Source organism: Fistularia commersonii, chromosome 33 (assembly GCF_037954325.1).
Source record: "Fistularia commersonii isolate RoL2024-O1a breed Wild chromosome 33, RoL_Fcom_v1.0, whole genome shotgun sequence".
NCBI classification, from domain to species: Eukaryota; Metazoa; Chordata; class Actinopteri; order Syngnathiformes; family Fistulariidae; genus Fistularia; species Fistularia commersonii.
In genome coordinates this window covers 2,362,042-2,378,088 of record NC_141316.1, presented here as the reverse complement: position 1 = coordinate 2,378,088, position 16,047 = coordinate 2,362,042, and the positions used below count along the sequence as shown (strand labels likewise).

At 43.2% G+C, this 16,047-nt stretch overlaps 1 protein-coding gene across 8 annotated transcripts in view; it reads right to left on the bottom strand.

The window, feature by feature from the left end:
• The window catches only part of shisa6b (shisa family member 6b), an 83,518-nt gene that overhangs the window by 2,894 nt on the left and 64,577 nt on the right, over nucleotides 1-16,047 (bottom strand). For 2 of the 8 annotated variants that reach the window (XM_086141019.1, XM_086141020.1), the window contains 4 exons: nucleotides 11,052-11,114; nucleotides 10,038-10,058; nucleotides 4,811-4,963; nucleotides 529-632 (listed from right to left, as the gene is read on the bottom strand). In XM_086141019.1, coding sequence (XP_085997145.1) covers nucleotides 529-632; nucleotides 4,811-4,963; nucleotides 10,038-10,058; nucleotides 11,052-11,114 — 341 coding nt within the window. The remainder of the gene's footprint in view (nucleotides 1-528; nucleotides 633-4,810; nucleotides 4,964-10,037; nucleotides 10,059-11,051; nucleotides 11,115-16,047) is intronic. The other 6 variants (XM_086141021.1, XM_086141024.1, XM_086141022.1 and 3 more) reach the window with 3 other exon arrangements.

Genomic DNA, 16,047 nt, shown 5'->3' with positions numbered 1-16,047 from the left:
TAATATCCACCATTTTCAAGGCGTGACCCTTTAGTTGCAAAATGTCCTTGTTGAAAACAAACATGAGGCTTTTACTCTGAACTTGAGAAAGTATTTCAAGTCTATTTATCTGAATATGTTAGAATGAAAGCTTATGAATAATGGATTAGCGGTTTCTCAATAAGAGACATTTTTCAGTTTAATTAAAAGGTCCAGATGTGTTTATTATAATCATTCCCCAGATCTCACCACAGTATCACCATATTTCATTATTAGCGAGTAATAAAGTCTGCTTCTTTTTTCTTAATACGACTTGCCTGGGCGCCGCGGAAAATCGCAAACGGCTTAAATAATTACCATTTGATCTGTTCTATAAGAGTTTAGGTCTCAGACGCTAGCAGAGCCGCGAAACATCATCGCAAATTCAAATAGGAGTGAGCGCTCAGACACGGCAGACACTCCCGCTCCTTCTCGCAGGGATAAAAAAGCCGAGGACGCGGCCCAGATTTGCTCCTCGCTCACTTCTCCACCGAGCATCTGTGTACCCACCTGGTCCTGAGTCATTTTGAGAACATGCAAAGGAAGAGTGCCCCTCGCTGCCAGGTCAGGCAGGTGGCGCTTACGAGAGTAGTAGTCGTCGACTTCTTTATCCGCTGCAGAGGAGACGGGGAGGAAAGAAAACAAAGAGGCGAGAGGTGAGGAGGAACCGCAGGGAGAGAGTTAGAGAGAGAGAGAGAAGCTACGAAACGGGGGCTAGAAATGCAAGCGAGAGAGGATTTCGGATCGCAGATCATTCCACACTCGGCAGACCCCAGGTGCGTCGCCTCCGCAAGGCGGGGAATCAAAAAACGGAGAGAGGCAGAAAAAAAAATCAAAGATCAAATCACATGCAAGGCACATCGTATCCACACGTCGGGATTTGGGATTCTACCGGAAGCTGCGGGGGTGGCAAACTTTGGAAAGGTCATTTGAAAGGATAAACAAACACCGTCATATCACACAGGCATATGGAATACACATGCTGGAGAGCTAATTTGCGTGGTTGCGTGATCGCTTCACATCGGGAATTTGCGAGTGTCTCGCGTCCTTGAGTGGATGATTTTATCGTTTGCTGAGATCAACAACGTTAACATGCATTTGGACAGATAAAAAAAAAACAAAACAAAAAAAAAAAAACAGAAGAACGTGTTTCAGTGGAGTGCTGTTGTGATCAGACGCCGACGTCGCGCCGCAGCAGAGCCGACCCTAGCCGATGAGGGGGCACAAATCAGATTTTTATCCGATGCCCCACTCCATTTACATACACTAACAAAAGAAATCGGATAGCACTGTTTCTTCCATTGTCTTTAATTTATAAGATAATATGTCACCCCATTTACATGCTAACAAATCACAACGAATCCCCCAAAATATGAGATACAGTATGAACACCCTTAGCAGAAACCCAAAATCCTGTAAATACGTGAATGAACGATAATATATAGTTATAAATTATAACCCCCCCCCACAGAAAACAGGAAGCATGTGCCATCACCCAGAGGAGGGCGGACTTATTTGGTATTATCATTTGTATAAACATAAATTCGGTATAGCTTCGGATTTGAATCAGCCTTTTGATGCAATTAAATTGACAGGAAATTTTTTCCCAATTTTGTGACACCCCCCTGGAGGCCACAGGTCCCATATAGGCATTTGCCTATACTGCCTAATGGGCTAGGCGGCTCTGTGCTGCGCAGAACGAAAAACATGCACAGAGACTTGTACGTGAACGCACTCGGTCTCGACATCTCGACAAACTCCATTAAAAGCTGCGTAAAATCTTCTATGGCCAAGAGGAAGTTTCCTCCTCCCCGAAAACCGACACAAACGTTTAACAATCCCACTGCGTTAGAGGCGGACGCACATTACGGAGAGTGCACGTCTCCACCTCATTGAAAATTCATTGATGACTGTTGGGTCCGTTCAGCTTGAGTTTTCAATAACGGCAGCGCCACCTGTCACTGTTGCGCTCGGCCAAAATCCCCTCCAGCGGCGAACGGCGGCTGCTCGCTGCAAAACGATTCATTATAGGAGATAATAAAAACAAGATGTTCCTTTCTCAAGCATAATAGTCCTCAAGACCTGGGTAGGGCATTGCAAGCTCATCAACCATATTACCATGCAGTGAATACATAACCGGCGATGTATACTGTGCTGCAATTGCAATGAATGCTATTCTTCAAGTTTGATACCAATTTGCATTAATAAGAATGAGCATTCTTCTCTTTTATTATCCCAACAATGAAAAAAAAAAAGATTTATCTTCCCTCCAGCGCAATCCGACATGATCTATCAGTGTGCAGACACTTGTTGAGCTGCTGGAGAGCCTTTTGGCTGTTTGCTGCAACAAATAATTTGCTTTGGAAGCAGAATAGAAGTTGGAAAAGGCTGAAGGACACTGCTGAAGGATGTTTTTCCTTTCTTGTTAATTTAAAGACTCAGCCTTTTGTGCTTCTGGGGGGGCCCTATCTTGGAAAAAAAAAAAAAACGAGAATTTGCATGGAGGTACAGCTCATCAAAACTATTATGTAAATTAAAAGAATTCCTCAAGCAAATGGGCGGTGATGTTTTCTTTCTCCTATACAAGTGACATCTGGAAAAGAGTGGTGCATCTCGCTTTGTCCCAAAAGGTCGCCGTCGGCTAGGAACCCCAACACAGAGCGAGACCTGGCGGGACGACCCGTGCGTCACCGTCCTTTTCACTTTGACTGTGCGCCAGAAGTGAAGTGGTGCAGGCATGATGAAATTACACAACCCTTAAGGTATATTTGCGTTCCACTTAGAGAATGTCATGAGATGAGACCTTATTACACAGCAGAAATCCAGCCTAGCGCCGCTGAATCAATGGCGGGTCAGGCACAACATCGCTTGAGCGGAGAAAAAAAAATAAATAAATAAATTTAACCTTTTGAACGGAAACACCGGAAGCCTAGAACGACAGGCAGTGGAGCAAACGGAGCAAATACAACAGCATTATTCAGTGCCGTGGAGCAAAGGTGTGCTTTTATTACCCCACTTTGACCACTATCAGTCATGCAGACTAGTCTTTATCCAAGCAGTAATCTACTTATTTTAGTATTTGATATAAAGAGGCAATAAAAGAATGAATAAATAAAATAAAGACTTGCAGGCGTTTGAAATTATCTCTCAATTTGCTCTGGCCCAAAGTCAGGATAGCGACCAAGAATAGCCTTTGGGTGAAGTCCAGAGTTCCAGGGCTTCCAGTGTTGCCAGCAAATGTCTGGGCCAGGACTTCCTCTCCCGTTCGTTCAGCGCTTGAGATTTCACGACTGAAATGGAATAGATTAAGAAACTTAAAAAAACTTAACTAACTTAAAAAAAAGTCTAATAAAGAAACACTTGAATCCGAAATTAAACTAAATCATGAGATTAACGCCAATCGCACCGGCAACACATTCCCTAACGTTTGTATTTTTCTGCTCCAAAAGACTTTCTCTCTGGTTCTCGGTGAATGCATCAGACAGGATAAGAGATCCTTGACGTGGACTTGAAATGTGGCAACATTTAAGGTGAACTGTGGACGTCAGTTATCTTGGAGTGTTCACACATTCCAAAAAAAATGGCTTATTTCAAGTGGCCCTGCTTCACCCTTAGACGCCGGCCAACTTTAAATGCATCAAAAAAATTAACTGTTAACGTTCCCCTGCGGTTTATTTCATGTTAGCCAAACTATATAAGGAAATTTAGTTCTCGAGACTCATTCCGCTAATGTTAAACAGCAAAATGTGCAAGCCTTAAAATCAAATTGACTGTGCACTTCTTATTTTCTTCAGTTTACCACGAAGCTTTGTTTTGCTTCGCCCCGCAGAGGCCCGCGTGACACTGCGTCCAACACTCGTGTCACAGACGCACCATATCGAGGTGGGGAACACTCTGCCTGTTTATCCATAAAAGAAAAGAATATTCATAAAAGAATGCAGATCCACAAATTCACATCTTTTGCTCAACAACACTCACTTCACCCTGTACTGCTTTTAAAGTAAAAAGCCACGTAGCTATTGACGTGCGCCATATTTTTTCAGCGATTTCGTGAAGCATCTGTAGGCAGACGTTGGCGAACATGATTCCCCGCTGCCTTCCTCATCTCACTCCGAACCCGCGTATTGATCGGAATTGTGATGAGCTTCGTCGACTGTCAGACGTAAAGGTTTGAGGATTTTTTTTTTTAATCTGGTGCAATCACCCAAATCTGGTGTTGTCTGACATTGTACTGAAAAGTGTGTCCTCATTTGACTTTGAATGTACCCTCTAAGGACTTGCCTCTCTTGGGGAGATAGTGTTGTTTACTCCTCTGATACACCCAATCATGCAGCGTTATTGAACCATTCTGGCTTTTTGCATAACACCTCAATTAAAGTAACCTGGATTCGTGCAGGTGGCTCTCTCTCCTCACAAAATCATTTTTTGTTGAAATGTGGGTAATTTGTGGTGTATCTTTCCGAGCCAGCACCCATATTTTAAAACGTAATGAGGCGTCCATGCGTGGAATATCAATAATTCGTAGTATCTCGAGACGACGGGGCCGATTTCACGAAGGATAAGGGTTGAGAAATCGGTGGTCTCTAACTCGCGCCACCTTGATCCTGTGAGAAGTTGACTTGATGGGAAGCTGCAAAAACTCTCTGAAAGTGCAGCAGGCAAATCATTTCCACAGCTCAAGTGCTTCGGAGCAAATCCCGGCCAGGAGTCAGGACAGCATACTATTTTTTGTCATGCAGGGCATCAGGTCAGGGTGCCTACTCTTGCATTAGAGCGGTGAACTTGGACCTACTGAGTTTCTTCAGGGACGAGAATCGGCTGAGGTCGGCTTTGACGGCCGCCTCGTAGGAAGGCGGCAGGTGAGACAGGCTCTGGAAGGAGCGTGAGAAAGACAGGTCGTAGGGCTCCGTCTGCGAGGTCAGGATGCCGCTTATCCGATTGTTTTCTGGAGACACATACATACATATACAGACACACAGAAGAGGGAAGAAAGAAAAAAAATGGACAGGCTTGCTACTCCTTCCCACCCCGTCCCCGCTGAAGACCTCGGGCGACCATCACGGAAGACCACCCACTGGGGGGGAAAACTGTAGGGAGGCAGGCTGGAGTTTTAGTCATACAAATATTCCCCAGAGGCAGAGGTGCTCTGAAATAAGGCTCCATGTTCTCTTGCAAGTTAAAAATCCATGATTGGATTCCTGGAAGCCAGGCTATTTCGTTTGTATATAATTAATTATACCCTTGGTCTGGATGAACTCTTATTTCTCATTGGCTGTAGGGCATTCATGAATGCTTGATTTATGGACACCTACCAGTTAATGTTCTCTGCTCTAAATGAATGCGGGGCCACACAGCAACAGCAAGTCTCTCTGCCAAATGTATTTTTGACTACGTCTGTGTTAATATCTCATTAAAAACAACGAGTGACACCAACATTTCCGTCACCCTGTTTGGAGTATTATCAGGCAGCAGAATGAAGAGGAAAAAGAAGAGATGGTTCTTTTGAATTGGATGACTCGATTCATTTCCAATAACAATTACGGTGGACATTTCATCCGGGGGCCCACTTGTTGACGCAAAACCAAAAAAAGTGAAAACAACGCCGCTCCATTGTGTGTTATAAAGAGCATCTGTGACTCAGCTCAGTTTTGTTTTGCTCCAGCTGTCCCTTTTTTGCACATTCTTTTTTGCTCCCGCTAATTCATTTAAGTTGATTTTGGCCAGAATGATTTAAAAAAAACACAAAAAATTGCACCGTTGCACAATAAAGAGTAAAGATAAGCCTTCCGGAAAGAACTCTCGACTTAGAGACACACTTCTGAGAGATTTTTTGCCAAGCAACGCGCTACCTCCAAGTGCTAGCTAGCAGAGGTGCTCTGAAATAAAGCAACTCGCTAATTTCAGACGCTAGCTAGCGGATAGTTAGCTTTCGATACAGAATGTGACAAAATCAGCACAAAATCTTGAGTCTTTCGCCAGAAAGGGGCTGCTCCGGTCGAACAAACGTGACAGCTACTAATCGAAGTGACGAGTCGAGTATAATGTGTAACGGAAACACGGTCCATCAGCTGGGATTCAAATCAAGCAGATGGCCGCAGAGACGGTTAGCATAAATTCAGTACTTCAATGAGTGTGCTATTCATGTTAGCGTTGTGTTATAGATAGAAACAAGTAACAATGTAGTGACGAAACAGCCGGTATAACTTACATTTAAAGTAATTTTTTTCCATGTTTGCCAAAGAACTTAGGCAACCAAGAAAAGTGTTGTGTATCTGCCTTTGAGAAATGGCTGGGCTGCATGTCTAAAACTCCAACGATGCTGGCAGCAGTGTTGGCGACGGGCGGGGGGGGGGGGAGGAAAGGCAGTCACAACGGTGAGCGTTCGGCGCGGGTCTGACTTGACAAGTGACAGGGTTTGACGGGAGCAAACAGCGGTCCAAAAGAGAAAAAAAAAAAAAAAAAAAAAAAAAAGGAGATAAGACCAAACAACAGATGTGTGCTGGAGAGTGACCCCGGCCGTGACAGCGCCGTGATGTGATCGGGGGACGGGGCAGGGAGCGACGCCTGGACCGGCTGTCTTTGATGCCACCTGATATGATGCCCAGAAGACACACAGGGGGATGGAGGAGAGGGGGTGTGACTGGACCAAAGCCTGCTTTTATTCACCTCTTCCTCTTTATCTCTCCTCCTCACACATGCACACGCAAAGACATCTGTAGTCTGTCCCATTCAGTGCCATCCTCCATGCTCTGTCAAAGTTATCTGTCCTTCCAAGCTGCCACCCACCCTCTTCTTTAATTCTGCCTTGTCCATTTGGTATTCCCCCCTCTCTCGTTTTCTCCCCTCCACTCCTGCTCTGTCTCGCTCTCTCTCTCCCCCCTGTGTGCCGCGAGTCTGTCACGCAGTGCAGAGCAGCAGGAGCAGCATGGGTGCGGCTCCAGACCGGCCTCAAATGAACGGATAAAAATAGGGCTTTAGTAACTGCTGCAGGATGGAGAGAAAGCGAAGGGGGGAGCGATCGGAGATAAATAAGGTTAAAAAAGAGCCTGAAACACAAGGAAAGTAACTGGAAAGTGCAGGGTGGGCGGACTCGAGAGCAAAGGACAGACGGGTATGGGGGTTGGACTGGGTGACAGCAAGGGGTCCAGGAAGCTGAAGGGGGTTTGAAGGATGTGAGTGGACTACATCAGCGAGGGAAGATTCAACTCAGACTGTGCATGCTGTTCACTTTCTCTGTAGCAGACGGTTCACCGCTTTCGTCGGACGACAACCTCACAGACCTGGCCAAAACAGTCTTTGCAAAGTGTTGCATTTGAAGGATAAGCCTGACAATTTGACTCGTTTGTTGATTTGAAATTATTACGCAAATCCCACAAACCCCAATTTAATAGCGACTCCTAGCAAAAGAATCGTACGTCATCGCTACATGATGGGTTTCATCTTTCATCTTGTAAGATAACATGGTAGGTGCGCTATGTAGCCGCAGCTGGTTGTTAACTTAGCATCAAATATGCATTCGAAAAAATCCGAAATGTGCATTCACAGGGTTCTAAATGTTACGTGAAATCATGGGGTATTTTAAATTTATAAGCAAATCCAGCTGCAGCTACTGATATTAATGTCAAATAGTGACATGAGAGAATTCACTGGGAACACACCAACTTGAGTTAGCTTGTGGAAATCTTGTGAGGATCTCTATCCCCCCCGATGAAGATCATGTCTCTCACCAGGACCCCGATATGGTTGACTAACCAACCAGGATACACGGTAAAATATGTCAGTAACTCACAAGGAAGTTGGTGTGATTGGCTTGCTAGTTCAGTCCAGAAGAGAGACACAAAAGCGCAAAATAATATATCATCATAAAGAGGCTGTCAATCTTAATCTGAAATAATTTAGTATATATAACTTTTTTTTAAATAAATAAATCAGCAGGGGATGGTTTCACGCACTCTTTTGTAGTGGATAGAAATGCCCGTTTTTGCAACATATGAATAGGAGTTGTAATTCGGGACATGTCTGCTACGTTGATCTGATTTTCCTTGTTCTCTTCAGTGAGCTTACTGATTTTTCAGCGCTGTGCAAAAGTTTTACAGACATTAAATGTCTTAACAAAGCATTTTTTCCTGTCTTTTCCTCAGAGTACCAATAGGAAAGGATTTCCCCGAAGGCTTTTTACAAAATGGGGAAATCTGAAATATGAATTTCACATTAGTATAGAATTGAATGTATGATACAGCAGCAAACAGATAAAAGGGTTCCAAATGTGAAATAGCAGAGAAGGCAAGTTGTTAAGTGCAGTGTGGTGGAAGTTGCAGATACGCTCGGTCCACTCATACAGTTTGGGGGATTTAAAATATGAAGACAGATTCTTATCCATCAAGCAAAATGTGGTCCTCCTATATCAGTCTGTGGCAGGACAGCAACCCTAAAAACACACAGCCGTCTCCAGTGAAAGAGGGGGCGTCGAAAGCGAAACCCTGCAACAGATGGTCCGATTCCCGATCTCCAAATCATCAGTCGGTCTGTATCCGACGAAGAGACAGAACTAATTGAGAGATGCTTGAAGAGCCTTCCTGCCAAGAGCCCTAAAGACTGTGTGCCAGTGTGCCGAGGAGAACCACCTGCTGCTTTAAAGGCAAAGAGGGCCACCAAATATTTATTCGACTTTTTTTTTTTTTTCTCTGTTTACTGCTCTAAGGACATAAGAACAGGAAAAAGAAGCAAAATAAATGGCATGCCATTTGAAAGCATTCTCCTTGACGAGTGGTTTTTCCATAAGAGCCTGAAACATTTGCACAGTGCTGTGTGAGTGAAGATTGTATTATATTATTAGTAATACAACACTGAAGATGAAACCCGATGCACACCGCAAATGCGCCCCAAAAGTACACTGCTGGTTTTTGGAAGTCAAAATAAAACTTTCCATTTCATATCAATAGATCCCAACTAACGACTGGACTGATCTCTCTGAACCTTGAGAAGTGGGAGTTGGGCCATCTGTGACAAGGACATATTTAGATGTCGTATCAACAAACACCACGCGGCAACGTTTGCTATTTCTTAGTATAGCTAACACACCAAACATTGTGGATTTTGTATATGATTTTGATATTAGGGCTGTCATTGTGTAAATTAATATTATACTGTTGATTTTTTTATGCTGATATTATGGATTTAAATCAGTCAAATCAATGATGCTCTTATATTTACATGTCTGTGAGTAGCTTCAGAAAAACCATTCAGCGGAATGAAGCCCCATAACAAGCTTTTTGCGATGCAGGAAAACACAATTTACTCACAGAGATACAAAGTTGAAATGAAATTATAAACTATGCACCAGTATCGTGATGCAATGTTTCCTTTGATTTAAATTGTTTTTGATTAAGTGGTATTAGGAATTAATTGGAAGTGTAATAATTGGCATTTGATAATGAAGCATGTCATCATTTTCAGTCGTTGTTTTGTGAAGACGAATTGGATTACTTAAATACCAAAGGACAATTAAAGATTTAGCAGAAATATATATATATATACATGGTTGTTTTTTAATGAACTCATTAATTTATTTGGTGAAACGTAGGTTCATGTCAGTCTTCACAAACTATCAGTCAAGTGTAAACCACATCTTGCAGCCGCCTCGGTGCACGTAGCGTTAAGGTTGTATTATTTACTACAATTTCCACCAATGACTTGTATTTTTTCTTTTTGGATTTTTAAAGTTTTATAACCTCAGTAAGGGTAGAGAGGGTTTCGTGGGATTTGAAAACAATAAGGTGTGAGGCTTATCCTGAAACGTACCGGCTTGTACTGCAGCTGCGCTCCCCATTAATGCAATTAGAAGCAAATGCTATTTCAATCAGGTCTGAAAGCACATTAGGTTCACGTGAAGGACGAAGGAAGCTCCATGGTGTGGGCTTATTTGTGTGTGTGTGTGTGTGTGTGTGTGTGTGTGTACACAGATGTGTGCTGGAATGTAATGAATGACGCTAAATCAAAGACATCTCTGCAGAACTTACCACGCCTCAATGATCGGTGGGCTACCAAAACCAAGCGAGAAAACAAACATTTCAGTTACATGTTGATGGTGAGACAAACAGCAGCCGCTCCGTATTCAACCCGAATTTGCTTCCCATTCGCCTCGACCCCCCGAGCCATGTGATGTGTTCTTCTGTACAATTGCACTTTTCTAACTGTGGTTGCATCCGTTGCAGGCCACCGGGGGAGGGGCGGAGGGTCACGGACACGACCTTTATCTCGAAAATACATTGTGTGCTGAAATTTGAAGCCGCTCTGATCAAAGTCTCTGCATCGGCTTGCGTGGCTGAAATGGATTTTTCATGTTTTTAATGCATCTCCGAGGCATTTCTCCGCGCTGCAGTTCTGTGGCCGTATTCTCGATTATGTCAGTAAAAGAGAGACTATTACGGCTTTCAACCATCTAAGGACCGGCTTATTTTTCATTTCAGTAATTGAAACACAGAAAGCACTGAATATTCGGCTTATGGCCCTTTTCCTTTTGCTTTTATCCCTGTTGTCTTTCATCCTGCAGCCTCTACCTTGCATCCTTACGCAACTGCTACTCTTCGCATCTGCTGGCACAGGGACCCCAGGCGGCCTCTGTGCTCGCTACCTCAACAACAGTTGAATGACATAATCAAAAGAGAGAAAAAAAAAAACGTCCATTCGGGGTGAAGCCCTTCACAGTGGCGCAGGAGGTTACAAAACTAACTTTTGTTCTCAGATAACAGCATGGAGTGTCGCGGGTCTCACGGTCTAAGGACGGTTCGCAACGTGTTCGGAAACCCTGGTCCGGATACTTTAGACCATTCATGACTCTGGGATGTAAACCCTCTTCAGTTCAGGCCTCGACACCGATAAAAAACACTTCATTTTCGGTTACGGGTGATTCACGGAGGGCTGAATTGCAAGGAGAGGCATGTCAAGGGGTTTTTCACTCCTTCACGTTGAGCACCGTATCCTAGTTAATGCGGTTGAGCTCTGAATGGTCCCCTCTGCTGCTAGTTTCTTACCATTCTTAGGTGTGCGAGTGGGGCTACCTAGAGCCACATGGTTATAGTTGTGCTGATGGGTACCTGCAATGACAAAAGCAACAAAAGATCTGTTCAGTCCATGAATAATACTCTGTATCAGACCAAATACAGAGTGTCAGCAGTGTCATGGGTGACAATTAAAGAGATATCACATGAGTAATTGCTTGAAGTTGTAATTTGGTGGAAAAATTTGATGCAAAAAATCCTCATTATAATGTAAGCAGAGCCAATTCTCCAGCCTTCTCTTTGTAGTCAAGCTTATTCCTTCAGGTGAAGTATCCCTTTAATTTTGTCAAATTAAGGTTATGGGGCATAAAGAGATGAGATGGGTGAATCTGCGAGGACCTCCATGTATTTGCCCACAAAGCACATTCACATCAAATCTGATCCAGAGGGCTGCGTTGGAAACCCACAATATTTTGGTATGTTCTGTCTTGGAGTGCAGTCCTCTATATTCTGTGGAAATTGTTTTTTTTTTATGCAGGAGTGAAAAAAACAAGACAGTAATGTATGCATCCGGAATTTAAAAGGAACAGTAATCCTACATTGGCCCACGCACTGTACGTGACATGCACATGAAAACATCTGTAGCAGTGGGACAGATCATAATGTCACTTTTGGGAGAAAATGCAAAGCTAATAGCACGGTGAGAACATATACGTACATTTGACAAAGCCAGGCTGCAAATAAATCACATGGAAACAAATACAGAAAGACAAAGAGGACTGCAGGATAAAGAGCCTGGCGATTCCAGACAAGCTGCAAATATGATAAAATAAACTCCTGTAAACATCCGGACACTGTTACAGAGAGAGATTTGGGAAAAAAGGGCTGCAGGGTAATAATCACCTATTTTGTTTTAATATTTAGAGTACTTGCCGTCGGTTGTGCAGGGATTTTAGGCCAGATGCAAGCAAAAAAAATGAGTTTGATTTTTTTAAAATGTATTTATTTATTTTCCTTTATTTCTTTTTCAGAAACTAAATCCGCTTTGAAGCCAGGGTCAGGCCGAAAATGGAAATCCGACTTTGATCCAGATAAAGTCGAAATTACTCTTTTTATTTGAAAGCTCTGTGGGTAAGGTTGAAATTTTGAAATAATATGTTTTCATCTTTTTGGTTTAAGAGACAATCATCAGGGTACATCACATCCTCATGGACACTTCTTTTTTCTCCATACTGCTGGGGAGTTATGATAATGATGATGATGATGATGATGATGATGATGATAATGATGATAATAATGATGATAAAGAAGACAATGGTGATGCATCTGCTTCTCAGGATGTACTTGTATTGTTAACTAGCATCTGTCTCATCCGCAGACCTCCAACTTAACCTGTTTTACATGAGATTTTAGTTCGCAGTCACAAAGCTATTGAGCTAGCCAGCTAGCCAGCTAGCCATGTAGCCAGCCTCTGCTAGTATTGGCGGTAGAATTTTGAACAGGAGGTGGCGGTTTTGGCTCGCGACGCTATTTTCAGTGTAGCAGCAGTGATGTGTTTAGGAGCCGTGTCTGACAACGCCAAGTTTTATCGTCGAGTAGCTTATGGAGATACGAGTAGCTTGCTAAGCAAGCTAGCTGGGCTATGTAGCTCTAATAGCAGCCATGCCCACTGGTATTTGGCAAAAGAAATTAAATCAGCACAATGAAATCTCGCTAAAACTGATATGTGCACGATATGACCAAACCTAAATGAATATTTCCTGCTAATTCTAGCAGTGGTCTATATTTGTCATAACATTAAATCGATGACACTTTGGAAACGTTGATCCAAAATATTGGGTCTATGTTATCTCCTGCGGTTCCTCGACTATCTCATCCGTTTGCATGTTTCCTTATGCGTTAGCTCTCCGATCTTACCCCCAACCGCTATAAAAAAACGACTCGAGATTTCCGAGACACACGTTCCCGTCCTCGGCCCATGGTCATCGCCCGACGCTCTCTGGATACATGATGACAGTCTCATCGGCGCTACCAGCCTGGTGTGCTGTCATCTGGGAAGCGGGGCCATTTTAATTCCAGCTCGGAGAGTAAACAACAGTTCGAGTAAATCAGCCCTTCATCCTGCTATGCGGCGGTGTTTGCGGCTGCCTGGGAGTGGCGAGGACTCAGCTGGTCGCCGCCGCGTATGGAGGTACTTTAGATGAAAGATGGGACCTTAACCGAGCCCATTGTAGGGAGAGAGGTGATGAATGACAGCCATTCTCAGCAGTGTACGGCAGTGTGGGTTTGTATGTTTGTGCGCGAGGCGGCGGAGCGACGGAGACCCCGTCGGAGAGAGTGTTGCCGCTGCGACACATTCATTTGCTGTCTGCTGCTGTGCCTGTTTAAAAATGCATTAGAGCCAACTGCTGAAACATCCATTTACATCTGTCACAGAAGTGACAGAGGAGAGGGAGGCCCGATGCTCACATCATGCCTTTCAATATTTGTTCGGTCTATGGAGATAAATGGGATACCGGTTCTATGTCTTCCATCTTTTTTTTTCTCACACGCATGCTTAACACAGACTCGTGCAGAGGAGAACGGTTTGGAAGGAATTCAACAACGCCCAAGACCCTCTGCAGAATACTTTAACAGCGCTGTAATATAAAAAAAACATCTGTTCCGCAGCCACAAAGCCATTTCACCTTCAACCAGGAAGTAAAAGCTTTTCCTTGCTTCTTGATTCTTCAACAAAGGGGAGGCACCACGGGAAACATGTAGACGACGCGTTATATGTGTCCCACGGAATGTACATGAATTAGAAATAAATGTCGGGTTAGGTGTGTGTTTTGTGGGAACCGGTGCAGTCAAGTGTAAGGCATTGGCAGAATCTCTCTGTCCTCAGCGTTTGATCGAATATTAAATATAAGTCACTCGACGACGGTCATGTTTCCACATTCGCGCAAAATTAATTTGATTCTGAATAGGATCATTTGTATTGGATGTATTTAAATATAAAACAGAGTCATGGCAATTTGACGTACTAAAAATCTGGCAATTTTGTTTCATAATCACATCCGATGAATTAATTATCACATTCGTCATGTGGCACTTGGAAGTGAATCAAAGAGAAAAAAAAAAAAGTTCAACTATCTTTTGCCCCAAGTTCAGTGTAAGATCAAATAGATGCCACTCGACTCCAGAATACATTGTTGTGATAGATCTCGCTTTGATCGTGCCTTTTAATACATAATTTAATGAAATCCTTTTTTGTTACTTTTAAGCAATATAGATATGAAAAAAGGAAAATCAGACCAAAGCCTTTTGGAGATGATTTTTTGATTCTTAGGTAACTGGAATGTGACCTTTGTAAATATCAGGTGTGTTCCGGATGATGGGCTGTGGCAGCCATCTCAGCTTCGGTCACGTGATCATAACACCATCCCTGAGAAGCCGGCAGACGTTCAAAAAATTACCGTGCCAATTTTTTTTTAACACCCCTCCCACGATGGCGGACACACTGACTGATGTCATTCAATGTGCACCGCTCTGAAAACGTAACACACACACACACACACTTGCGCAAACATCCACGTTCACACATACAAAAAAAAAAAAAAAAAAAGCAGCCAAAATAAGAAGACCAGTCATTCAAAGGACTTCGCACATTCCAGAAATGCACTCGCCAAGTGTGAGGTAGCCTGGATGGGCGTCTGTCGAGAGAAACACTCACGCTCAGCCTCCTTTGAATGGACAGTCTGATGCGGGAGGTTAAATATCCGTCTGGCAATCAAAGGCTACGTCAGGGTGTCATCCTACGGCATGCGGCCCCGCTAATTTGTTCGTGATGAGCCTCATTCATTAGTGCATGTCAGCGTGCACGAGTGTGTGCAAGTGTGAGTATATGAGCCCCTTCCCTCCCCCCACCCCTTTATTTATTTATTTTTTTACATCTCATACAAATCAAATGTTTTTAAGCTGCCAAGTTAAAAATCACGGCTCTGCAAAAAGCAGTGCTAATAATAATGATGAATCCATTTGTTTTTGTGTTCCCTTTCATCTCGTACCGCCGACTGCAGCTCAGCTTCCCATCTGGGACAATAAAGCGACTGAACTGAGCTTCTGCAAACCATCGCTCATCTTTATATCTGTAATATATTTCTGAAAAAGCGTTTGCATTTGCGCTGTTCGACGCAGCACAAAAGCAAAGATGATAGAACATGTCAGACACGCATGGGTTCGTCTCGAGCCTCCGTCTCGAGTTATTAATTAAAGTTTTGCGGAAATGACGGTCATTTCAATGATTAGAACACTACAAATTGTACACTTCAGGGTCAATTTAGGGAGCACTCTGTAATTTCTTTGTTTTCAGTTCATTTTCTTCTTATTTGTTTGTAATTTCTTACCAATTTCCAAATAAGTGCTGCTTCAAGTAGCACTTTTTGGGCCAAACCTCCGATTACCGATTGCTCATTCCGCCTTAATCAGATGATTGAAAATGCAAAACTGTCACCGAAAAACATGAACGTCGCTTTTAACAAACACAAATCCACATGTAACTGCTTATGGTAAAATGTCACTTAAAAGAACACAATACAGAATGTTTTCATTAAATCATATTTTGATGATATTCCATAACTTGATATCAACCAGCTTAACTGAAAAAATATAATAAAAATAAGATAAATAACATTCCTCTCAGGCTGTTTATAAATACATTAAGGAATTTCCCCTATGGGGATCAATAAAGTTTGTCTTATCTTAACTGAAATCGAAGTCATTATCTGATTCGAACTTCTCCTTTCATGGCGAAATCCAGGTCTTTTCACGTTCTTTGCGGCGAGACAACGGCGTCCCCGCTCAAATACGCCTCGGCAAACACATCACGCGTCGCCGCTAAGCCGACAACAGCGTTCTCAGTCACTGTTGAACAGCAGCTTTGCTTAAAGCCACTGACTCTCTTACTCAGTCAGTTCACTCGCAAGATTGTCAGTTCATGAGCGGGAGCCTGTGCTCCCCGGCAGGCACTGCGCAATTTATTTGTGCC